This window comes from Dasypus novemcinctus, chromosome 5 (genome assembly GCF_030445035.2).
Source record: "Dasypus novemcinctus isolate mDasNov1 chromosome 5, mDasNov1.1.hap2, whole genome shotgun sequence".
Taxonomy (NCBI): Eukaryota; Metazoa; Chordata; class Mammalia; order Cingulata; family Dasypodidae; genus Dasypus; species Dasypus novemcinctus.
The window spans coordinates 26,068,006-26,093,863 of record NC_080677.1 but is presented as its reverse complement, the minus strand read 5'-3'; the positions used below and the strand labels follow the sequence as shown (position 1 = coordinate 26,093,863).

The following is a 25,858-nucleotide window of genomic DNA, read 5'->3' as shown; positions in this document are numbered from 1 at the left end:
GTGGAGTAGACATCACCATCCCAGGTTCCACACGATGGAGGAATAAAATATAGGTTAGAGTGGACTTGCTGGTATTCTACTATAGAACTATTGTGACTCTAGCAATGGAAGAAATTGTATCATTGATGTGGAGACAGTGGCCACAGTAGATGCTGAGGGCAGGGAGAGGGAAGAAGAGAAGTGATGTGCGGGCATTTTTGGGACTTGGAGTTGTCCTAAATGATATTGCAGGGACAGATGCTGGATATTATATATCTTGCCATAACCCACTGGGTGGACTGGGGGTGAGTGTAAACTACAATGTGGACTGTTATCCATGTGGTGCAGCAGTGCTCTAAAATGTATTCACCAGATTCAATGAATGTGCCCCAGTGATGAAAGAGGTTATTGATGTGGGAGGAGTGGGGGCTGGGGGTGTGAGGTGTATGGGAACCTCTTATATTTTTTAATGTAACAGTTTTTGTAATCTGTATATCTTAAAAAAAAAAAAAGACAATAAAACATCAATTGGGAAAAAAGGATAATTAAGATAATTCTACCTATAATCAACTAATGGAATGTAATCAACTAATGGACTAGATATATAAGACACAATTCATTTTCATTTTTATTATTAATATTTAATCACTTTAAACCAGCTTAATTATGCTCAAGTAGGAATTAGATAAAGCTATGGGTCTCAAAATTCAATTTGCATAAGAATTGCCTGGTTAGCCTGTTAAAAAAAAATGCACATCTACAGATTTCTAGCCTCAACTTACCTGATTTATTTTTTTTTAAATTTTATTTATTTTATTTCTCTCTCCTTCCCCTCCCCCTCCCAGTTGTCTATCCTCTTTGTCTATCTGCTGCGTGTTCTTTGTCTGCTTCTGTTGTTGTCAGTGGCATGGGAATCTATGTTTCTTTTTGTTGCATCATCTTGTTGTGTCAGCTCTCCGTGTGTGCAGTGCCATTCCTGGGCAGGCTGCACTTTCTTTCACACTGGGCGGCTCTCCTTACGGGACACACTCCTTGCATGTGGGGCTCCCCTACGCGGGGACACCCCTGCGTGGCACGGCACTCCTTGCGTGCATCAGCACTGCGCATGGGCCAGCTGCACACGGGTCAAGGAGGCCCGGGGTTTGAACTGCAGACCTCCCATGTGGTAGGCAGGCGCCCTATCCACTGGGCCAAGTCTGCTTCCCATACCTGATTTAGATTTAGTAGTTTTGGGTATAAGAAACAGAAATTGTCGTTGTAAATATAGTCCAGTTGATTCTAATTCTTTTGAAATGAGAAAATTGTTTACCCTCCTTTTTTTGTGAGGACTTGCTATGTTCACTCTCTTGACTATACATCCCCAAACTTTGAATCATCTTTTATTCTCTTTTCCTTTCCTTTTTCTGTCAGAGTAATTTAGTCAGTAAATCCTGTCCTGTCTACCTTTACTTCCTTTATTCAGCTTTTGCTTTCCATTCTCATTAGTTAATGTCTATCATTTCACTTGGATTTTCTTACTTTTGCTCTAGACTTTGAAGAGTCCTTTTTCTGCCCATCTTTGTTAACCACCTCTTTAAGTCAGAATAATTTTCATCATCCATTAAAAAATCTAAAACTTATCATATTAAGTGCCCTTTACATTTTAATCCCATTTTACCTCCATGATGTAGACCTTTAGAATTGGAAGAAACTTTTACAGTTAATTGATCTAAGTACCCCCTTTTTTCACCTCCTAGATATATTATTGTCTCTAAACAATGATTTTTGCCCAGCATCATATATTGCCTTCTTGGCTTGTACTGAAATGTTCCAGAGTATGTCTTGTATTGTCAGGTTCCTGGGAGTAGAATCTTGGTCTTAAATACCTCTTCACTGACTGAATAATTCATTTTTATTTTTTCAATCATTCAGTCATTTGTTCTGCAAACTATTTTCAGGAGGCTTCTGTGTGCCATATACCTTGTGTAAAGTACTGGAAATATCAAGTCAGATGACACCTGTCTGTTGTCTTTAGGCAAGTTGGGGAGGTGACATGACAATCAGCAGTTTCAGTCCATTGTGATATAGGCTACTGGGATCTAGAGGTGGAATCCCTAAAGACTTGAATGTATTAAACCTTCCTGAAGATGTATCCTTGCCATGAATTTTATTTTCTCTCCTATCTGCCACAGACTTTCCACTGCATTCCTGTAGTGGCTCCTAATACATAAATAATTAAGTCATTGACTTTAAATAAGTATTTTCAAACGTATTTATTGAAGTTAACTAACAAGTCTGTTTAAGAAAGAAGATCATGATTTTCACAAGTCTTATGCTTTGGTCAAATTGAGGTATTTGTTAAGGGCTTTTCTCTCCCTCTCTTCTTTTGCTCTCCCTGTACTGTATACCTGAAATGCCCTTTCCTTCTTTTCTGTATGTGAAAATTTTATCTGGAAGCCTCCCTGCTCCCCTTCAGTTCTTCCCTGAGCTAGTTGCAAGTAACATCTCCTCAATTTTAGTTCACAGAGTAGTTTTTAAGTGCTTCCTATATGAGCAATTCACACTTTCACAAATATTATTTTCTTGTCAATTTTTCTCCTTGACTGGGCTGAATTTTTGTATCCCCTGCAGTGCCTGGCCCTGTACCTTGCCCAGAGTAGGTGCGTTATAAGAACTTCTTGAAGGAGTGTAAGGGAAGCTTCTATTTTGTTAGTGCCATCTTTCAATGAAAATGTTTCTCTCTGACATAATCAAGAATGTTTCAGTGGCAGTTGAACATAGTAATGTTTGTGTCCTGAACTTTTATTTCTAGTGAAGTTTCCAGTATCAAGGTTCCAGAATCTCTTTTTTATTTTATTTTATTTTTTTAATTTTTATTTTTTTTAAATTTATTTATTTAATTCCCCTCCCCTCCCCCGGTTGTCTGTTTTCTGTGTCTTTTTGCTGCGTCTTGTTTCTTTGTCCGCTTCTGTTGTCGTCAGCGGCACGGGAAGTGTGGGCGGTGCCATTCCTCGGCAGGCTGCTCCCTCCTTCGCGCTGGGCGGCTCTCCTTATGGGTGCACTCCTTGCGCGTTGGGCTCCCCTACGCGGGGGACACCCCTGTGTAGCACGGCACTCCTTGCGCACATCAGCACTGCGCTTGGGCCAGCTCCACATGGGTCAAGGAGGCCCGGGACTTGAACCGCGGACCTCCCATGTGGTAGACGGACGCCCTAACCACTGGGCCAAAGTCCGTTTCCCCAGAATCTCTTGATACTCTATTGAGATAACTGTGTTTCATTTGACAAGAAATGGTTTTTAGAGGGTTTACCTGTGCTCTGTGGCACCTTAATCTGTATTTTAACAATTTGATGCTATTTTTACAATGTGATTTGGAAGAGTACTAAATTATATGGTAAAGTTTTCATTGGTGGTTCACAGGAACTGTGGTTTAGGTATTTATGGCATCTGGGTCAAAAAAGTACCACCATTGACTTGGGCTTGCTCTGTTTGTGATTAGTGCTTTTCTGTTCTGAGAAACACAGATAACACTCATTTATAAATTTCTTATACTTGCAGACCTGACTATTGTTTCAGGAGTCTCAACAAGGGAATTTTATTCTTTAGCTTATATCACTGAACAGTTTAGTGGTAAGAGAAAAAGATCTGAATGTTTTCTTTATTTCACAATTTCCAAGACTGTTTGGAATTGTTATTTTGGAAATAGCCTTTTTATGTATGTTAATGATCCCAGTTAAGAAGAGTGAGGAAGAACTGTAAAGAGGTGCTATCAAAAGTTTGTCATCATCTAAATTTACTATTAGTTATGCTTAAGTAATAAAATACTCCTTTGAGTTGTCTTCCAGGAAGAGAAATGATCTGGATTTGGAAATCAGGAGTCAGTTTTGGCTGTATCTCTGCCTGTTTTGATGTTTTGATGCCTCTCTGATGTTTTGATGTTAATGAGGTCACTTTAGGGGCTTACTTAATCCTCGGTTGAAATAATAACTCTTTATAGTTACACAAGAAGCTCTGGATTTTTGCAACGATCTCATTAATGTCCATATTATCCTCCTGTGGGTTGGGTTTCTGCAGGAAATGAACCACCTGTATCATTAATTGGTTGAGGTTAGATCCACAGCAGGACCAGCTCTGGACTGATGTTCTAGGTGCCAGCACATACTATTTCTGTTACTATGAACTGCAATTAGTAAAACAATCTTATTTGGAGATTGGAGTGTAAGGCCTAATTATTTGGCACTCTTGGAGACCTTGAGATTTTGTGTCACTATGAAATTATATGGAGACATTTGCTGCAGCTTCTTACAGAATTTCTTAGCATGTTTTTACAAGGCTGTTGAGATCTTCTTCCTCCTACCTTTTAGTGTCATTTCCCAATTCATTTCTTCTCCCCATGCATCTCTGTCAAATGACTGTCATGGCCCATGTCTCTTTACTGTTTCATGCCTTTGCATGTGCAATTTGCTTTTTCCATAATGCTTTCCCTCTTTATCAGCATGATGAATTTCCACTAATTCTTTAAAATCTAGCCTAGCTTTCTCCTCCTGAACACATTCCAAGAGCATACCTTCTCCAACCTAACTACTTATTTCTGCTACCATATTCCTGTGGAACTGTGTACATATCCTCTATTACCACACCTATTTATTTGTGTTTTAACCTCTGTAACTAGTTTCAGAATTCATGAGGAGTACAGAACATATAGTATTTCCCCATTGTCCTTGCCTCCCTATATGAGGTCTCTTATAATGTTTATTGAATGAATGAATGAAATTGATATTGTTAAGTTTTCATATTAACTACAAGTGATTTTATGAATGCTTTGTGAAGTCTATCTTAAGTCATAGTAATTCTGCATCCAACTGAAATTGGAGGATTTTTCAAATGAATTATTACTGATCGAGATAGGAAAAACGTAGTTTTAGAGTTGGTAGATGATATTTAAATGTCACTGTACATTTTACTGCTTATAGATATTCCATATTGCCTTCATTCACTCGGGTTTATCATTTTTACATTATCAGACATCTTTCTCAGAAAATCTGAGATGTCTGAATGTATCTATTTAGAAATTTCTCTCTTAGTTATAGAAGAACAATGCAAGGAATTTTTAATAATTATTTTTTTTATTTTTAAAGAAGCTTTAGATTACATAAATGTTACATAAAAATATAAGGAATTCCCATATGCCCCACCCCACACATGCACTTTCCCACATTAACAGATCCTTCATTAGTGTGGTACATTTGTTACGATTGATGAACACATTATAGAAGCATTGTTACTAACCGTGGACTACAGTTAACATTATAGTTTATACTCTGTCCTGCACAATTTTGTAAGTTATAATGAAATATACAGTGGACCGTATCCATTACTGCAATGTCATGTAGGACAAGTCCAATGTCTCCCAAATGCCCCCGTATTATACCCATTCTTCCCTCTCCCATCCCTCAGAACTTTTGGTGGCTTCTGTCTTTATATCAATGTAAGAGTTCTTTTATTGTTAGAATAATAATAAGTCTATAGTAGAATAATAACAAGTCTACTTTAGTCCATTGTTCATTCCCCATTCTTGAGGATTTTGGGATGGTGGTGCTTACTCTGCTGCTAGTTGAAAGGAAGCTTAGTACCCATGGGGCAGATGGATGGAACTCTCTTGCTTGTAGTTGCAGACACTCTCTGTTCCTTGGGATGGGAATGCAAGGAATTTTTGATTCAGTAGGAGGGAAAGGAATCTGCACTGGAAGTTTCTTCCCTTAGAGTTGGATTATTACTGTTACTTAATGGGAAAAATGGGAATTTAAACTTTATAGGCTAAAGTACTTATTTCTAGATTGAATGATATTTCTAAATTGTTTTTTAAGAATGATTTGAGTTTAATGTTATTGAAATAGAAGCTGTGAAATACTTATAGAAAATAATGTCCATAGTGCCATTATTGATAATTTATTGTGTACAAGATAAATTTCTAGGTGATTGATATGTATTATATATAAATCTGTATCACTTTGTCTGCTTTTATGTCATTCTGTTGGGCACCTGTAATATATCAGCTACTGAACTAGATATTCTTTATAAGTTGTTTTTCAACAATTTCTGAGTTAGATATTCTTATTCTCATTTTATAGCTGTGGAAGATAAGACACAGAGTGATTAATTTGCCAAAATTAACCAGCTAGTAAGTGGTTTAGCTGGGAATTAAACTCAGGTCTTGGTTTGAAAGCTTATATATTAATAATCTCTGCAACATCAGGATGCTCTGCCTTGTTATCATTTTTTTCCTGTACATTTGCTGTGTAAGCACCAGTCTTTCCTGAATGTTGAGTATTGATATTTATCACATACAATTCTGATGGAAATGTTTTGATTATTGGCAGGGCTACTTTACCAATTTTGTATAATTGGGATATATAGTTTAATTTCTTAATCATGACAGTTTTACATAGTCTTTTATCACAATATCATTCAGTAAGAATTCAATCTTAAATTTCACTGGTTTTTAAAAAGACAAGAAAGTGATGCATAAGGTTATAAATAATGTGTTTTTAAAGTTTAAAAAATTTACACCTTTTAAATTTAAAGTCAATTACAATTTTTTAATATTTTTCAAACAGGTACCAAGTACTTGCTTTTGCAACAGATGCAGATAAAAGACAGGAGACCGAACAGCAAAAGCTTGGTTCCGGAAAAAGGCTAGTGGTAAGGCCTTTGCTTTATATGTAGAAATTTCAGCGATGTAATATCTAATCATGGGTGTTTGTTCAGAACAAGAATTTCAAATAAAAAATTTTGCAGCCATTACTCTTTTCTGTGATATATCATTGATGAGAGAATTTAATTATTATTGAGCAATAAAGACACATGGCCATAATATATCAAATTATAGAGATGATTATTAGAACTGTAGATGTCCAAATGGAGTCACTTTTAACAAGTGATTATAAATTAACAGTAAAAAAAGAAACATGTAAAAAATTTCCCTTCAATAGGAAAAAACCTTGTTACTCATAGTGATGCGGTGAAATATATAAGTAAGAGATAAAATCACAGCCCATAGATAAAATTAGCTCAAAGATAAAGGTGGAAGCTTTAGGACTTCAAATTAGTTTGAAAAATAATTGTAAATGATGAATTCTCAGTTTAGAAACTAAGGGATAGATGATCATGAACTCTTCCTTATCCTGAGAACCTCGATAGACAGCAAGGAAAAAAATAGAAGGAACTGAAAATTTGTTGGAAAGAGGAAGTGAATTTCAGAAGGACACACATGAAAGAAAATGAAGAAATGTAGGATTTATAAGACTAAGGAAAAAAGAACAGATAAGTATACAGAATTTTCTGTTTTAGGATGCAGAAGTTAAGGAAGATGGTAGAAGGAAAGCTAATCTGTACAGAGCAAGAATGATGAAAACATTTTCCTTATTATAGTGAATGGTGAAAGAGATCATAACTAATACATATGCATAGTTTTGCACAGAATTTGGAGGCACCATAATAATAAGAGTTGAAGAGTAGATTTTGGCAGTAGACTTTGGGTCTTAACTATACTTACTACTTATTTTGAACAAATTCATTAATGTTGTTAATGTTGCTAAGACTCAGTTTTCTCATTTGCCAAACAGTGATAGTACCTACTTTACAGTATTGCCATTAGAACTAAGTAATGTCTATACAGCACTTAGTAAAATGTCTGGATGATGAAGATGATGAAAACAGTGATCAAAATGGCCTTTACCTCTTCCTCAGTAGTCTTCTCTTTGTCCCTTGTAGCCTGCAATTTGATCTCATTGTTCCAAGTATTCTGTGGCTTTTCTTGATTCTTGGTTTTTGCATATGCTTTTTATTCTCTCTGGAATACACTTTATTCATTTATTTGTAGATATTTATTGATAAAACTATGTTTCATACTGGAGGTATTGTGATGGCAGTTTCAGTTGAGTGCAGATCGAGCTTCCCCTATTAATGAAGAGAATAACAAATAGTAAAACTTCTTTATTGTACCACAACAACTTGACAAGACTGTGATGTCATAGAATATTATTAAATCAAGTGCAGAAGAAACAAATTTTCCAGTGGAATACTTTTAATAATGTTGTTTTGGGAAGGCATTTAATAGTTTCCAGTGTCACTCATAGCTGCTTTTTACTATTTGTTGATTTTGAATTTAATTCCATTGTGATCAGAAAACATACTTTATATGACTTGAATTATTTTAAATTTGATACATATTTTATGTCCTAGATTATGGTCAATCTTGGTAATGTTCAGTGTGCACTTGAAAAGAATGTGTCAGTTTGGTGAATTTGAATGATGGTGTTGTTCACATCTTCTACACGCTTATTAATTTTCTGACAAATTGTTCTATCAATTGTTGAGAGAGGGTGTTTTAGTTTGCCAAAGGCTGCCAAGGTGATATCCCAGAAATGGATTGACTTTTACAATAGGGATTAGTTTATAAACTTACAGTTTCAAGGCCGAGATAAATGTCCAAATCAAGGCTTCATCAGGCAGTGTTTTTCTCTCTGAGGACAGTTCCTGGTGCCCTGGATTCCTTTCTCACCTAGCAAGGCACCTGGTGAGGCAAATAGTGGTATCCACTGATCTCTCCCCTCTTCTTCAGGCCTCATTGTTTTCAGCTTTTGGCTTCCTCCAGCTTTCTCTCTGCTCCTGTGGATTTTTCTCTCCCAGGTTCTGTTGATTTCAGCTTCTGGCTTCCTGGGGCTTCCCCTCTCAGCTTCTGGGAGTTTGTCTCTGCAGCCCCCTCTCTCTGTATTTCACTAAGGACTCCAGTAAAACGATTAAGACCCACACTGGGTCATGCCTTACTGAGATAATACAATCAAATTGTCCTGCCTACAATAGTTTCAGACCCACAGGAATGGATTAATTTAAGAACATAATTTTCTAGGGTTCACAAAAGCCTCAAACTACCACAGAGGGGTATTGAAATATTTGACTATAATTATGGATTTATCTGTTTCTCTTTGCAGTTTTATTAGTTCTTTTTTTGTTTGTTTTCTTCATGTATTTTGCAGTTCTGTTATTACATACAAAAACATTTAGGATTGCTATGTCTCATGATGAACTGATCCTTTTTTCTTTATGAAATTATCTTCATCTTTTTGCTCTGGTAATGTTCTTTGCTTTGATACCTACTTAATATGATATTAATATAGCTATTCAGTTTTCTTTTGATTAGTATTATCCTGATATATCTTTTTCTATTTTTTACTTTTAAACAATTTGTGTGATTATACTTAGAGTAAATTTCTTGTAAGCAGCATATAATTGGTTATCGCTTTTTATCCAATATGACATTCTCTGCTTCTTAATTGGGGTATTTAGACTATGTACATTTCATGTGATTATAGATATGGTTGGGTTTAAATTTATCATCTGGCCATTTGTTTTCTATTTGTCCCATCTGTTCTTTGTTTCCTTTTTCCTCTTTTCTGCTATCTTCTGGATTCAGTATTTTCTATAATTCCATTTTATCTCCTTTGCTGGCATTATTTACATGACTTTTGTTAATTTAGTGGTTGCTTTAGGGTTTACAATATATATCTTTAACTTTTCACATTATACCTTCAGGAGATATTATGTCACTTACATATGTGGTATAAGTACCATATTTACATATCTTGCCTTCCAGCCCTTGTACTCTCATTGTCATAGATTTTAATTTTATATATGCTTTAAACTCCAAATTATATTAGTACTATTTTTGTTTAAATAATGAGTTATCGTTTTTTCAGTTATCTATTAGCAAAATTTAAATTTTAGGAAAGGGATCTTATATATTTACCCGTGTGTTTACCATTTCAGGTGCTCTTCATTACTTGGTAGCTCCATATTTCCATCTGGTATCATTTTATTTCTTCCTTAAGTACTTCCTTTTACATTTCTTTTTCAGTGAGAGTCTGCTGGTGGTGAATTCTTTTAGTTTTTGTATGTCTGAAAAACTGTTTTTGTCTCTGTGTTTGATAGATAATTTCATTGGGTATAGAATTTTAGATTGACAGATATTTTTTTCTTTCAATGCCTTAACATGCTGTTCTCTACTTACATTGTTTCTGATAAGAATTCTAATTTCATCCTTATCTTTGTTCTTCTGTACATACTGTGTCTTTTTTCTCTGGCTGCTTTTAAGGTTTTTTCTTATCACTAGTTTTGAGCAATTAGATTATATTGTGCCTTTCTGTGGTTTTCTTTCTTCATTTTTTTTGAGCTATCGTGGGCAGGGGATTGCATCCAGGACTTTGTATGTGGGAAGCCAGAACTCAGCCACTGAGCCACATTGCCTTCCTAGAGTTGGTTTTATCATTTGTTTTGCTTGTTGTTTGTTTTTTTTGTTTGTTTATTTTTTCTGGAGGCACTGGGAACCAAACCCAGAAACTCCCTTATGGGAGGTGGATGCTCAACTTCTTGAGCCACATTTGCTCCCTTTTCTTCCTTTTTAAAAATTTTATTTTGTACTTAGGGTTTGTTGAACTTCTTGCATTGTGGATTTGTGGTTTTCATAAAATTTTGAAAATTTTTGACCATTTTTTCTTCAGATATTTTTCTTTCCTGTCTCCCTCTCTCCTCCTCTGGGGACTCTAGTGACACATATATTTAGGCTACTTGAAGTTGTTTCAGAGCTCACTGATTCTCTTTTCTTTCTTTTTTTCTTTTTTTAAAATTATTTTTCTTCTGTTTCATTTTGGATAGTTTCTGTTGCTATTTTTTCAAGTTCATGGGTCTTCTTTTTCTGCAATGTTTAATCTGCTGTTAATTCCCATCCATTATAGTTTCATATGTAGAAGTTATTATTTTTTTATCTTCCATGACCCTACTTATCTTTTTGAAGAATAGAATACAGAAATAATAATAAATTTAATATCTTTGTTTTCTAATTTTAACATCTGTGTCTCTACTTGGTCAGTTTTAGTTGCTTTATTTATCTCCTCACTGTAGATTACAGTTTCCTGTTTTGTTTTTTTTTCATGCCTGGTAATTTTTTATTAGATGCCAAATCTTGTCAGTTTTGTCTTGTTGTGTGCTGGATATCTTTGTAATCACATAACTATTCTTGTACTCAGTTATGTTACTTTGCAACAGTTTGATCCTTTCAGGTCTTGATTTTAGTATTTGTTAGTTGGAACCAGCAGAATGCTCACTGTAGGGCTAATTATTCCCCTTTCTAGAGGCAAGACCTTTCTGAGTACTCTATTCAATTTCCTCTGAGTTTGAGGTTTTCTTGTTTTGCTGGTGATGTATAGCAGTATTTCCTATGCTTTGTGAACTCTGGGCACCCTTACTCTTATCTTTCTGATAGTTCTTTCCCAGGCTTATGGTAGTTTCCTTACACGTGTGTGCTGATAAGTTCTCAGTTGAGTATTCAAGGGAGACTTTATCATTATCATTACTGTATACATTATATGTTTTCTAAAATGGTACATCTTTGTTCTTTTTTTAAAATTTAGAAATATTAATAGCTTGGGAGCTGAATTCTGAAAAGACTCTTGTTTTATATATACCTTTAAAAGCCATTCCTTCATTATTTTAAGAAGCATTTATTGAACATTGACCATGTTCCAGAGATGTGGAGATACACTGGAGGAGCTCTTATGGGTTTAGAATCCAACTATACCATTACATCAGCTTGGCGATGGCCCTGTGTATACAGCTGATATATTTTTCAATTGTTTCTTTATCAAAACATTATATTGACAACAATACTGGCTATAGGTTTTAGTGATTTTTGGAGAAAATACGGTGCTTACTGGGACATGGAGACTGAAATGACTATAGACAAAGATTTATTGAGAGGCTCTCCCAATGGAGGGGATCTGAAGAACAGACTTCAGACCCCCCACCAGCATGGTAGGGCGTCTGAAGAGAGACTTTAGCCCTCTCCTGGAAGGGGGGGACTTGAATTTATACAGAACTTTCCTAGGTGGGGGAATGATAGTTGGTGGGAGGGGGTTGAGGATCCAAGTGAAGTGCAGGGACCAATAGGAAGCCCTAGAGGTGAAAACTTGCCCTGATAGTGACTAGAAGATAGTGGGTTAGGGAGTTTTGGTTTCTTGGCATGCTGCAGGAGCAGATGTTTCTTTGTTCTGTAGGAATTTTATCTCCCTCCGATATGTAGGTAGGGAAGGTTTCCATTTCCCTTTACTCCCATCACTATGTGGTTTCTTTATTTAACCTGTGGGGAAGCACCATGCCCTTGGACATGTAGGCTTATGGGGGATGGGGTTAGCCTTTCCCAGTGCATATCAGGGGAAACTGAGCTACAGCTTGTTAATTATTGCAAACCTCTAACAGTTGATCATTAAATTTAATTTGCAAAGTAAGTACAATAACGTTTTTATGGAAAATTTTTAGTGACATTAATGTCTTTTTAAATGAGTATTTTGAGCCACTGAATAGTATCATCTGGCAAATGATGGGGCAAATCCTGCTTGAGTCTAGACAATATCAGAAATACAGTCACAGCCAAAAAACCCCACAACAAACAAACAGCAAACCCCCAAACAAATTAAAAAAAAGAAAACAAAGAGATTACAATTCTTTATTTATCTGTTATGTTGAAAAAAATTTAATTGGATTGATATGAAAGTGGTTGAAATTTTCTGTTTAGCAATTGAATTAATCTTAGGTTTTCCTTTGTAGGTGGACTGGACTTTAAATATTGGAGAGCAAGCACTTGATATATGTATTGTCTCTTTCAACCAGTCAGTATCTTCTGTTTTCGTTCTTGGTGAGAAGAATTTTTTTTGCCTTAAGGATAATGGACAAATTCGATTCATGAAGAAACTTGATTGTAGCCCAAGTTGTTTTCTCCCATATTGCTCAGGTGTGTAGAAAGAGATTCTTTAACTTTTCTGTATGTCAAGCCATGTTACGTACATGAGAAGGAAAAAAACCGGCATTCACACACATATGTTTTAAACATCTAAGAAAATAGTTTTGTACTGAACATGTCATGGACATTTTAACTTTTAAAGTTCAAATAGAAGTTTGATATAAAGCATACATTTGGTTTTGTCAGTCATTTTAATACTTTGTACTAAATGACTTGTGTAATTGGTCTCCAGCATATATTAATGTTTTCCATAGTGTAGCTATTCAAGATGCTTCCCTAAGAACATCAGACTATTTTTTAAAAGAAGTTCTATTGAGATATATTCACATACCATGCAATCTACCTGAAGTGTACAATCTATGACTTTTAGTATAATCACAGTGTTGTGTATTCACTATCACAAAAAACTCTTAACAATTTCATTATTCCAAAAAGAAAAATTCCACACCCCTACATCAGACTGTTTTATAAGCAGAATGTAACATATTGTTTAATAAAATGACTTATCTGTAGTGAATGCCAAGTAAGTCATTAGCTTAAATGTGTTAAATTTTAATGAAATTCATGCTTTCTAGATGAAATGCAAAAATATTGGCCACTGTTTAGTTATAGCTTTCAAGTTGGTAAAATAAGTTTTCCTTTATTATATGCTGGTGGCTTGAATTTGAAAAATAATGCTTTATTGCTTGAATTCTTTATGAATTTAAATCTAAATATTGGCATCAGTTTGGGTCATAAGTACCCTATAGTGTTGTTAATGACTTTTTTTCTTAGCCCTCTCTATTTCTTCAACCTACAGTTTCTGAAGGAACAGTAAATACTTTGATTGGAAATCATAACAACATGTTGCATATTTATCAGGATGTGACACTGAAGTGGGCCACTCAACTTCCTCACATTCCTGTAGCAGTAGGAGTGGGCTGTTTGCAGTAAGTGATTTAATTTAACACAATACTTTAAAAAAAAGGATCTTAGTGAAGGAATTCTCCAGAATTTTTCCTAAACATTCGCTAGTGGTTTTACTAAAATCTGGCAAAATCTTACTAAAAAATGGCAAGTGGCACTGTAGTCTGAATGTCAATAATAAAAATAATTTAATACTTAGTAGTATTTATTGAAAAACAATGATATAAATATCCTTAATTAGCATCAGTAATCATTTTCATTTAGTATTTCTAAAAAAGATATCATTTGTAAATTAAGGTGAAATCTGTGGAAGAGTTTATGAATATGGTTTCTACAATAGGTTATTTCCTTTAAAATAGGAAATGTTTTTTCCAAGCATGTGATGTGTCCCATTTAGGAATTATTAATTGACTGTGAAGATATTACAGTTCAGAATTTACTCTAGACCTTATTATGTCATGTGATGCAGAATTGCTATTGATCATGTGTTTATGGTAGTTTATATTTTAATTATTTTTAAATAATGCCACCTTACATTTAAAATGAAAGACAAAATCCATATCATAACATAAAATTGACAAATAAATAGAACGAGACGGAAAGAAGTCAGTATAAAAGGTGAAATCCTGACAGACTCTTTAGCATTTCAGATTATGTTTAGGAATTGAAAATCTCAGCAAATTTATAAAAACACAACTTTCTATAAAGCTTCATAGAGTTCCAGGACTATTCAGTTCTGCTTTTTAAACTCACTATATTGCATATTTAAATACCAGATGTAGAATTCTTTAAGGACACCTATAGTATCTCGTCAGAATGAGTTTCTCCCCAGATTAAGAAGTCATGTGTATAGTATGATTGTTCAGTCTCAATGAAAGGTACCCATATTTGCATTGTTAATCTGATAATATTGATTTAGCTGCCTGAATATTGAAAAATGGAAGCATTGTTTTGAAATCTATAAATATTTAACAAAACAAGTTACTTCTTCATGATTTCCGAAAAGATCTTATAATTTTAATTGCTATAACATAAATTGCATTTAACATAATTATGGTTTATTGTATCTGAAAAATACTTTAAAATTTTGAGGCTGATTTTTAAATCCTCACCAGATGGTCTTTTTAAGGTCAACCAAATACTCAGATTCAGTAGACATTTTGCATTGGATTTACTTAGAAGGGTTTAGAACAGGAAAAGCAGCTTTCCAGCAGGGCAAGCATTTCTCGTTTCGGAGAGTAATTCTCTCAGTAGTCCATATATCCATTCAGGAGCTGTTCTCTTAGCTCCCCAAGTGGCAGCTCAGGTACAAGAAGAAAGACCCATCTTGGTGGGTAGGTAGTACACTGTGGCTTATAAGAAGCCGATATTTTTACATACTTACAAGTTGTAGGTTTTTTTTTTTTGTATGAGGGGTACTGGGGAGTGATGAATAGACAGACCCTATTAGACCCTATTGAGAATATTTAGGTGAAATACTTATTTTACACATATTATTTGGAAGGGATATGCCCTGGGAAGCTCGTATATAGGACTTCTCATCAAGTATATTTATAGTTTCTAGTCCATATGCAACTTAACAATCAAAGGTCCATGTGTAAGTAGAATTATGGTGAGTAAAGAACCAAATTTCCATAAAATGTATATCATGGTGCTTATCTCTTATAATTAGTACTTCAGAAGTAGCCCATCACACCTTATCTTCCTATATTTCATGGCTTTTTAAAGATGGTAATCATTAACAATTAAATGCAAATATTGGGAAGCGGACTTGGCTCAATGGTTAGAGCATCTGCCTACCACATGGGAGGTCCACGATTCAAACCCAGGGCCTCCTTGAACCATGTGGAGCTGGCCGACATGCATTGCTGATGTGTGCAAGGAGTGCCGTGCCATGCAGGGATGTCCCCCGCCTAGTGGAGCCCCATGTACAAGGAGTGCGACCCATAAGGAGACCCGTGCGAAAAAAAGTTCAGCCTGCCCAGGAGTGGCGTTGCACACATGGAGAGCTGACTCAGCAAGATGATGCAACAAAAGAGACACAGATTCCTGGTGCCACTGACAGGAATAGAAGCAGACACGGAAGAAAACACAGTGAATGGACACAGACAACAGACAACTGGGCGGGGGGAGAGAAATAAATAAAAATAAATCATAAAAAAAACAGCAAATATTGTCTTTAGTGTTTTCCACAGTTAACATATAACAATAAGTTATGTTATAATTATTCAGTTGAAGATTTTTATTTTTATATATCAGTTGAAGATTTTTATTTTTATATATTTTAACACAAAAATATAAGGATAGCCTGTGCCTGAAATAATTTCATTGTAATTTTTATTTAATTAATTTAAAAGATTATATATTTTATTATTATTATTATTATTTATCTACCCCCTCCCCCAGATGGTTCTCTCATCTGTCTGCTCATTGTTTGCTTGCCTTCTCCAGGAGGTACCCAGAACCGAACCCAGGACCTCCCACATGGGAGGGGAGTGCCCAACGGCCTGAGCCACATCTGCTTCCCATGGTCTGCATTGTCTGCTGGCTTATGGCATCTGTTGGTTTAGATGTATGCTTGTTGTGGTTGGTGTGGTGTCTAGCTCATTGTGATGTCTAGCTTGCTGTAGCTGGCAGGCATCTAGTTCATCTTCTTTAGGAGACACCGGAATCCAAACCTGGGACCCCTTGTGTGGTAGGCGGGCGCCTAACTGATTGAGCCACATCCACTTCTCATAATTTTTATTTTAATGTATTTATATTTAGAAGTTAATATTTGAAATTATAAGTACTGAAATAATTTCCCTCCTGCTTTTAATTTTCATCAGAGTTAAACCATTTTGGTAGAAGTTTCCTTGACTGAATGTGTTTATTTGTAAAGGAAATTGCTGCTATTTTAAAATGTTTCTTTTCAGTAAGAAATATTGGATTTGAATCAAATTGATGCAATTATACTTAATAACAGCATTTTGCTCAGGAACTGAGATGCTTTCCTTCTGCCCACTCTGCCTGCTTGGCAGTAATAGTCCTTCTCTACTTTTGTAATAAATATAAACCAATTCTAAATCTTCCTGTGCTTCCTTCTTTCTTTTCACAGTAAACATCATTATTGATTAGATGGTGTTCTTTTAGTTTAATTATTTTAATTTTTGTGGATTAGTCTATGGGAATATGAAATAATTAAACAGGTTATAGAATTCATAGAACTTAAATGTGATAGTGTTCTTTAAATTTCTTAGCTATTACTGTTTTCCTTTCATTGCATGAAGTAACTATGGAAGCCTGGCCGAATATCTTAGATTGGCTGTGGTCATTTTCTCAAATGGCAAATAAAGATCATTGTATATTGGTAATATTATTCTCTAGAGACGTCAAATATACCTAAAGATGGAATTCTATTTGAATGGAAGTTCAAATGATGAGAACCTATCCAGGCCTTAATTGGCAGCCCACACCTGTAGTGCTTTAAAATCTTCTTACTGCTCATTTTCTTAGTGTAAAGAATTTGGTCTGTTACTTTAGTGTTTTTCTTCCTAGACCCTGTCCACAATAATTACTTATTATAACTTCAGTATTTAAAATTTAATTTTTAGTCTTCATTGCTATAGTGTCCTTGACCAGAATGCTTTCTCCATTTTTTCCTCTGGCTTGAAAAAATGATTCTATCCTCAAGGGCTAACTCAAGTCACATAAATAAGCCTTCCTTCCCTATCCTCATCTCCCTTTTCTATAGAGTTTTATAACATTTATAATTATGTTGGTGACTGCTGTTTCATTTTTTTCTAACTCCTCAACCAGACCATATATTTCCTTAATATAGGGACCTTTTCTACCTTTAGATCTCACAATGAATAATCAGTCAGAAAACCGAACATATCATATATGCCCAGTGAATCCTTATAAGACCTTTTAGTTAAAAGCCTTTTTTAATATGAAAAAATTGAGACCTATGGAAGGAAGGATATTCCTTCTTCAAAATATTATGAATGCAGTTAATAGCACTGAAACGTAGATCTCAATGTGATTAAAAGGGAGAAATGGTAGATTGTATATATGGTAACAATAAAATGTTAAAAAAAATCCGTACTATATGAACAGTGAACCCTAAGTTAAACCATGGCCTGTAGTTAATAGTGCATTTATAAAAATGTGCTACCATCGGTTGTAACAAACGTTCCGCACCAATGCAAAGTGTTAATAATAGGGTACCATATGGGAATCATGTATTTTATGCATGATTGTTTGTAAACCCATAACTTTTCAAATAAAATGAAAGACTTTACCTGTTCTCAAAAAAAATCAAAGTTATTAGGAGATTATTTTAAATTTCAAAGTCACTTTTCTTCTTTAGTTTATCTTTTTTACTAATTTGTCATGTTTTGTGTTATAAAAAGAGAATGTGGTCCTATACACTTTTTCTTTATGTTATATTTTTAAAGATTTCTTTTGTGGCTTAATATTCCATATAAAATTTATAAGTATTACTTGGAATTCTAGAGACTAAAGTATGAATTCTGATTTTTGGAGCCACTGAATGCTTATTATATTTTCCTTTATTACTCTGTTATTCACAGTGGAATATTAGTCTTTCTTTACTATATTTTTCTGTCAATTTTACAATGATATCTAAGCATTTTTCATTTATCTATTCTTGTTATATGTTATTCGGCTCTTATTTATGTTACTTAATTTTTGGTTTGTTGTGAAAATTTATTAATACAAAATAACCCTTTTTGGTTTTCATTTAATGGTTTGTTTTGTTTTATTTGCTTTGAGTTCATTTTCTTATTTATTGGTTTGCTGTTATCTATGCTTTTTCTTCTAGCTTGTCATTTTATTTTGAGTATATCTCTTGTAAATAGCATTTGGTTGGATTTTTAAAAAACTCATTTACATTTATTATTATAGTTAATATATTTGGTCATTTGTCACTCTGGACAGTATGTTCTGCTTTTAATTTTATTCTATTATTGTTTCCTTTACTTTCAGTCTTTTGTATATAAACTGGTGTTTCTTTGTACTTATATTTTCCAGGGTATTAGATAGTACATGTATATATTTATCTTCTGTCTTTGTTTCTATTAGTGGTTATTTTTCAATTTTTCCATAATCCAAGAATGAAAGAAATCTTCCCCCCATATTTAGACAAGGTGTTTAACATACTTTTTCTCTTTCTTCTTTCTTATTTTTTCCACTCTGACTACCACCACCACACACAGACATGAATACATAAATGTGCTTGGGCGCATACATATTCTTGCATAAACACATATTCTCTTACTGTTTGTTCTTCATTATGGTAACATGGGTATTTCTATGTAGGTTACTATTAAAATATTTTTATCTAAGAATAAGTTTCAAAATTTGCATTCACTTTCTAATCTAGGGTTACAATACTGTTATATTTACATTTATTTTTTCTGTATCTATCAAAGATTGCCTGTCTTTTTATATCCTGAATTCCTGTTTTTTAACTTCTTAATTTTGCTTCATCTCTAAGTAGGTTGATTTAATTTTCCCAGTTAAGATAAATAGAGTGTTATATTTTCTGTTAAATATTTATTGTCATATTTTCCTTCAAAATTTTACTGATGTGGTTCCATATTTGTTGTCTATGTTTCTTTTTAGTAAATATGTGCCAGTTTTTTTACTCATTAATAGTGACTAGAAGTTGACTAAATGGCCTAAAGAAGAATATAGGAAACTGATATATACATAGAGTCAGTGGAAAAAAGAATGCTGTAATAAGATTGTAAAGATAGATACAAAACTGTTTAATGCCTTGTAACACAAGAAAAAATCACAACTCATGTAGTTACCCTTCTCTTAAACAGATCTTTTGCAACTTATCAGTCTTTACTAAGTGACATTGAACTTTAGAGGTTTTGAGTCCTAATCAATAGTAAGTGGTATGTCAAAGTTACCTTCTTCTAGAGAAGGGCCAGCAGACATTTCCTGTAGCTCCATTAATTTTTTTTGAATGAATCAATTTTATTGATACATATTAATAAAGCATAAATCTATCCAAAATGTACAATCAGTGATATTTGGTATAATTGCATAGTTGTGCATTTATCACTTCAATAATTTTTAGAGTGTTGTCATTATTCCAAAAAAATCCATTATTTGTTTTTAAAATAAATTTTGTGGTAAACAATAAATAGAGTTTTGGTAAAAAAGTATAAAACTGCACTATTACCAAGCACCAACTAGGGATGCATTTGGAAAGAGACTTTGACCAAAAGGGGAAAATACTAAATACAAAAATTTTTATGGCTAAGAGATTTATAGTGAATCAGGGGGTTATTCTGGAGGTTACCCTTATGCACATTTCAGAAGTCTCTTACTGACTGCCACAGTAAATAGTGCCTCAAGACCGGGTGCTCCTGAGGGATCCAGAGACATCTGGACTCTATGGGTAGGCAGATAATCCAGCAAACGGGCACACAGTCTGTGGGCCTTACTTTGGAATGAATGCTAACATTTCTCCCCAATGTAACTGCGTTAGACTCACTTAAAATTTCCCTACAGATGGTTCTTCTGCCTCTTTTATTTGAACTTATAATTAGCACTATATCTGTTAAATATTTGTCCCATATATTTAAATCTTCAGTCTGTTCATATGCCTGTTGAGCCCTGAATCTCAGTGGAGTCACAGCCAACACCTTCTCTCCAGTTCATTGGGTTTGCCTAGGACAATTAACAAAATGATGGTGATGGACAATGCCCATCCCTAAAAACAGAGTATCTGCGACTGTAAGAAGACAGTTCTCTCCATCTGCCCATGGGATCTAAGCCCCTCTCATTTGGAAGCAGGGAGGGCATCATCTCCCAAATCCTCAAGACTGAGGGATGAATAAACATAAGGGGGGGATGCAACTATGGACAAAAGTAGACCTATTATTATTTTAGTAATGGAGGAACTTGTAACATTGATACAAAGATAGTGATAACCAGAGGTTCTGAGGGGAAGGAGAGGGAAGAATAGTTGTAACATGGGGCATTTTTGAGACACTGGAATTTTTCTGGATGATACTGCAATGATGGATATAGGCCTTTATACATTTTGTCAACACCTATAAAATTGCATGGTGCAAAGTGTAAGCCATAATGTAAACTATAGACCATGGTTAGTAGCAATGCTTCAGTATTTGTTCATCAATTATACCACAGTAATGAAAGATGTTATTAATAGGGAACAATAGGAGAGGGGGAAGGAGTGGGGTATATGGGAATCCCCTATATTTTCGATGTAATTTTTCTGTAATCTAAAACTTCTTTAAAAATAAAGTTTAAAAAAACTCAAGCATTAAATTAGTGAACAAAAGCTCACCCACTAAGGTTACCTCTGTCTTCTGCATGTTGACCTTGTACCCTGCAACTTTGCTAAATTCATTTATTAACTCTAGGAGCTTTGTTGTGGAATTTTCTATATAAAAAGGATCATGTCATCTGCAAATAGGGAAAGTTTTCCTTCTTCCTCTCCAATTTGGATGCCTTTCATTTCTTGTTCTTACTTAATTGCTCTGGCTAGAACTTCCAGTCTAATGTTGAATAACATTGATGACAGTGGTCATCTTTGTTTTGGTCTTGATCTTAGAAGGAAAACTTTCAATTTTTCACCATTAAGTAGGATGTTAGCTGTGGGCTTTTCATATATGCCCTTTACCATGTTGAGGAAGTTTCCTTCTATTCCTAGTGTTCTAAGTGTTTTTATCATGAAAGAATACTGGATTTTGGTAAATGTCTTTTCTGTATCAACTGAGATTATCATGTGGGTTTTTTTCCTTTGTTCTGTAATGTGATATATTATAGCCATTGATTTTCTTATGTTGAACCACCCTTGTATAAATAGGTTAAATCACATTTGATCATGGTATATAGTTCTTAAATTTTTTTTTCTAGTTATAGAGGTTGTAGGTTTACAGAAAAAATAATGTAAAAAATAAGCATTTTCATGTAACTACCCATTGTTGACAGTTTGCATGAGTATGGCACCTTTTTTACAATTTATATAAAAATATTAAAATTGTACAATTATTCATAGTCCGTAGTTTACACTAGGTGTGTTTTTCCCATCTACCACCCTATTACTAATGCTTTGCATTAGTGTGATATATTCATAAAATTCATAAAAGAATGTTTTTTTATTTGTCCTATAAACTATCATGCATTGTTTACAACAGTGTTTACTGTGTTTTAGAGTCCTGTTTTATCTTTTTAATTTTTATTCCAGTGTTACATATACAATTTAAAATTTCCTCTTTTAACCACTTTTACGTATATAATGAAGTGCTGTTAATTACAATTATAATATTATATACTATGATCAATACCATTCATTTCCAAAATTTTACAGTCAACCCAAATTGAAATTCTGTGCAAACTAAGCATTAAATCCCCAATCTCTGCCACTGACCCAGCCCTTGTTAACCTATTTTCTATTGTAACTCTATAATTTTGCTTATTTTAAGTATTTCTTATGAGTGAGATCAAACTGTATTGATTCTTTTCTGTATGGCTTATTTCACTTAGCATTATGTCTTCAAGGTTTATCCATGTTGCATGTATGAGGATTTCATACTTTTTTATGACTGAATAACATTACATTGTATGTAAATACCACATTTTGTTTATCTCTTCATCCATTGATGGACACTTGGGTTGCTTCAACTTTTGGCAATTGTGAATAATGCCACTATGACTATTGGTGTGCATATGCCTGTTTGCATCCCTGCTTTCAAGTCTTCTGGGTATATATGTAGTAGTGGGATTGCCAGATCATATGGTAATTCTATACTTTGCTTTCTGAGGAACTGTCAAACTGTCTTCCACAGTGGCTGTACCATTTCACATTGCCCCCAGCAATGAGTGAGTGTTCCTATTTTTCCACATTCTCTCCAACACTAGTAATTATTGGGTTGTTTTTTTAAAAAATACTAGCTGTTCTAATGGGTGTGAAATGGTACCTCATGGCGGTTTTGATTTTCATTTCTTTATTTGCTAGTGAGGTGGAACATCTTTTTCATGGAACTTTTAACTGTATATCCTCTTTGGAGAAATGTCTATTCAAGCCTTTTTCCTATTTCTAAATTGGGTTGTTTTTGTTTTTATTGTTGAGTTATAGGATTTCTTTATATAGTCTGGATATTAAACACTTATTGAATATATGGTTTCCAAATATTTCTAAGTAGTCTATTCACTTTTGTGATAAAGTTCTTTGATGCACTAAAGTTTTAAATTTTGATGAAGTCCCATTTATTTACTTTTTCTTTTGTTGTTTGTGCTTTGGGTATCAAGTCTAAGAATCTGTTGCCTAAAACAAGATCCTAAAGATGCTTCCCTACATTTTCTTTTTGTAGTTTTATAATCTTTGCTCTTATATTTAGGTGTTTGATCCATATTGAATTAATTTTTTATATTGTGTGAAATAGAGGTCCTCTCTCACTCTTTTGCATATGCATATCCAATTCTTCCTGCACTATTTGTTGAAGAGACTATTCTTTTCCCATTAAGTGGACTTGGCAGCCTTGTGAAAACTTAGTTGGTCCAAGATTTTGGTGTATATTTCTGAACTTTTGATTTGATTCCCTTGGTTTATATATCTATCCTTGTGACAATACCATGCTGGAGTATTTTTTTTTTTAAACCACCGTAGCTCTATAATATGCTGTGAAGTCAAGTAGTGTGAGTGTTCCAAGTTTGTTCTTCTTTTTCAAGATATTTTTGGCTATTCAGTTCCCTTATTCTTCCAAATAAAATTGATAACTGGTTTTCCATTTCTGCAAAGTAGGGTGTTGGAATTTTGATTGGGATTGTGTTGAATCTGTAAATCATTTTCATTAGAATAGACACTTTAATAATATTTAGTCTTCCAATCCAGTCTTTCCATTATTTAGGTTTTCTTTGATTTCTTTTAGCAATGTTTTAAAGTTTTCTGTATACATGTCCTTTAATCTTGGTTAAACTTATCCCTAGATATTTCAGTCTTTTAGTTGCTCTTGTAAATGTCATTTTTTCTTGATTTCCTCCTCAGATTGCTCATTACTAGTGTATAGAAACACTACTGACTTTTCTTCGTTGATCTTGTACCCCATCATTTTGGTGAATTACTTTTTTAGCTCTAGTAACTTTGTTGTAGATTTTTTGATAATTTCTACATATAGGACCTTATCATCTGAAAATATTGAAAATTGTACTTCTTCCTTTCCAATTTGATTCCTTTTATTTCTTTTTCTTGCCTAATTGTTCTGACTAGAACTTCCAGCACAATTTTGAATAAATTTGGTCACAGCAGGCATCCTTGTCGTGTTCCTGATCTTAGAAGGAAAGCTTTTAGTTTTTCACCATTGAGTATGATATTAATTGTGGATTTTTCTTATATGTCCTTTATCATGTTGAGGAAGTTTCCTTCTATTCCTATTTTTTGATGTGTTTTTATCAAGAAAAGATGTTGGATTTTGTAAAATATATTTTCTGCTCAATGGAGATAGCCATGTGGTTTTTCGCCTTTGTTTTGTTTATGTAGTGTATAAAATTAATTGATTTTCTTATTATGTTGAACCACCTTTGCATACCTAGGATAAAACCTACTTGATCATAGTATGTAATTCTTTCAGTGTGCTGTTGGTTTTGATTTGCAAGTGTTCTTTTGAAGATTTTTGCATCTATATTCATAAGAGAAATTGGTCTGTAATTTTCTTTTCTTGTATCATTTTTATTTGGCTTTGGTATCAGGGTGATGTAGCATTGCCTCCTATTCAGTCCCCCGCCCTGCACACCCCCTTCCTTGTCTGTTTGTTAGTTGTTTATTTGCTCATTGGTTTTGCTTGTTGTCTGTGTTTTTTTGTTTTTTGTTTTTCTTTAGGAGGCTCCTGGAAATGAACCTGGGGTCTCCCCTGTGAGAGGCAGGCACTCAACTGCTTGAGCCAAATCCACTCCCCTGTCCTATTCAGTGTTTTGGGAGAATTTGAGCAGGATTGGTATTAATTCTTCTTGGAATGACTCGTGGAATTCACCTGTGAAGCCATCTGGTCCTGGGCTTTTATTTCTTGGGAGGTTTTTGATGATGGATTCAATCTCTTTTCTTATAATTGTTTTGTTGAGGTCTTCTCTTTCTTCTAGAGTCAGTGTAGGTATTGATGTTTTTATAGGGATTTGTCTACCTCATCTAGTTTGTCTAATTTATTGACATAAAGTTGTTCCCTCTTATGATTCTTTTTATTTATGTGGATTCAATAGTAATGCCCCCCCCCCATTTCTGATTTCATTTTTTTCTGTCTTCTCAGTATTTTTCTTTGTCAGTCTAAAGGTTTGTCAATTTTATTGATCTTTTTAAAGAACCAACTTTTGGTTTTGTTAATTCTCTCTCTTTTTTTAAAATTCTCAATTTCATTTATTTCTTCTCTAATCTTTGTTATTTCTTTCATTCTGCTTGCTTTGGGTTTAGTTTGCTGTTCTTTTCCTAGTTGTTCTAGGTGTACAATTAGGTCTCTGACTTTAGCTCTTTCTTTTTTAAATGTAAGCATTTTGGACTATAAATTTCCCTCTTGGCACTGCCTTCTTGGCATCTCATAACTTTTGATGAGTTGTGTTCTCATTTTCATTCATTTCAAGATATATACTGATTTCCCTTTCAATTCCTTCTTTGACCCACTGGTTGTTTAAGAGGGTGTTATTTAACTTCAATGTATTTGTGTATTTTTCAGTTCTCTGCCTGCTATTGATTTCCACCTTCATTCCATTATGGTTAGAAAAGATGCCTTGTATAATTTCAGTCTTTTAAAATTTATTGAGATTTGTTTTGTGACTCAACATGTGACCTACCCTGGAAATTGATACATGTGCATTTGAGAACAATGTATATCCTGCTCTTTTGGGGTACAATATTCTGTTTATGTCTGTTAGGTATAGTTCATTTACCACATTATTCAAGTTCTTTGTTTACATATTGATTTTCTGTGTAGATGTTCTATCTATTGATGAGAATGGTGTATTAAACTCTCCAACTATTATGGTAGATGTGTCTTAATTTTCCCTTCAGTTTCGCCAGTAGTTTCTTCTGTATTTGGGGGCATCATAATTAGATGTATAAGTATTTATGATTGTGAAGTAGGCTAATAAAATTAGGGAATCAATAGA

General features: G+C 34.1%; 1 protein-coding gene across 4 annotated transcripts in view; it reads left to right on the top strand.

The window, feature by feature from the left end:
• The window catches only part of BBS9 (Bardet-Biedl syndrome 9), a 591,858-nt gene that overhangs the window by 155,838 nt on the left and 410,162 nt on the right, over positions 1–25,858 (top strand). For all 4 annotated transcript variants that reach the window (XM_058296789.2, XM_071215094.1, XM_071215092.1 and 1 more), the window contains 3 exons: positions 6,576–6,660; positions 12,619–12,802; positions 13,611–13,740. In XM_058296789.2, the coding sequence (XP_058152772.1) occupies positions 6,576–6,660; positions 12,619–12,802; positions 13,611–13,740 (399 nt within the window). The remainder of the gene's footprint in view (positions 1–6,575; positions 6,661–12,618; positions 12,803–13,610; positions 13,741–25,858) is intronic.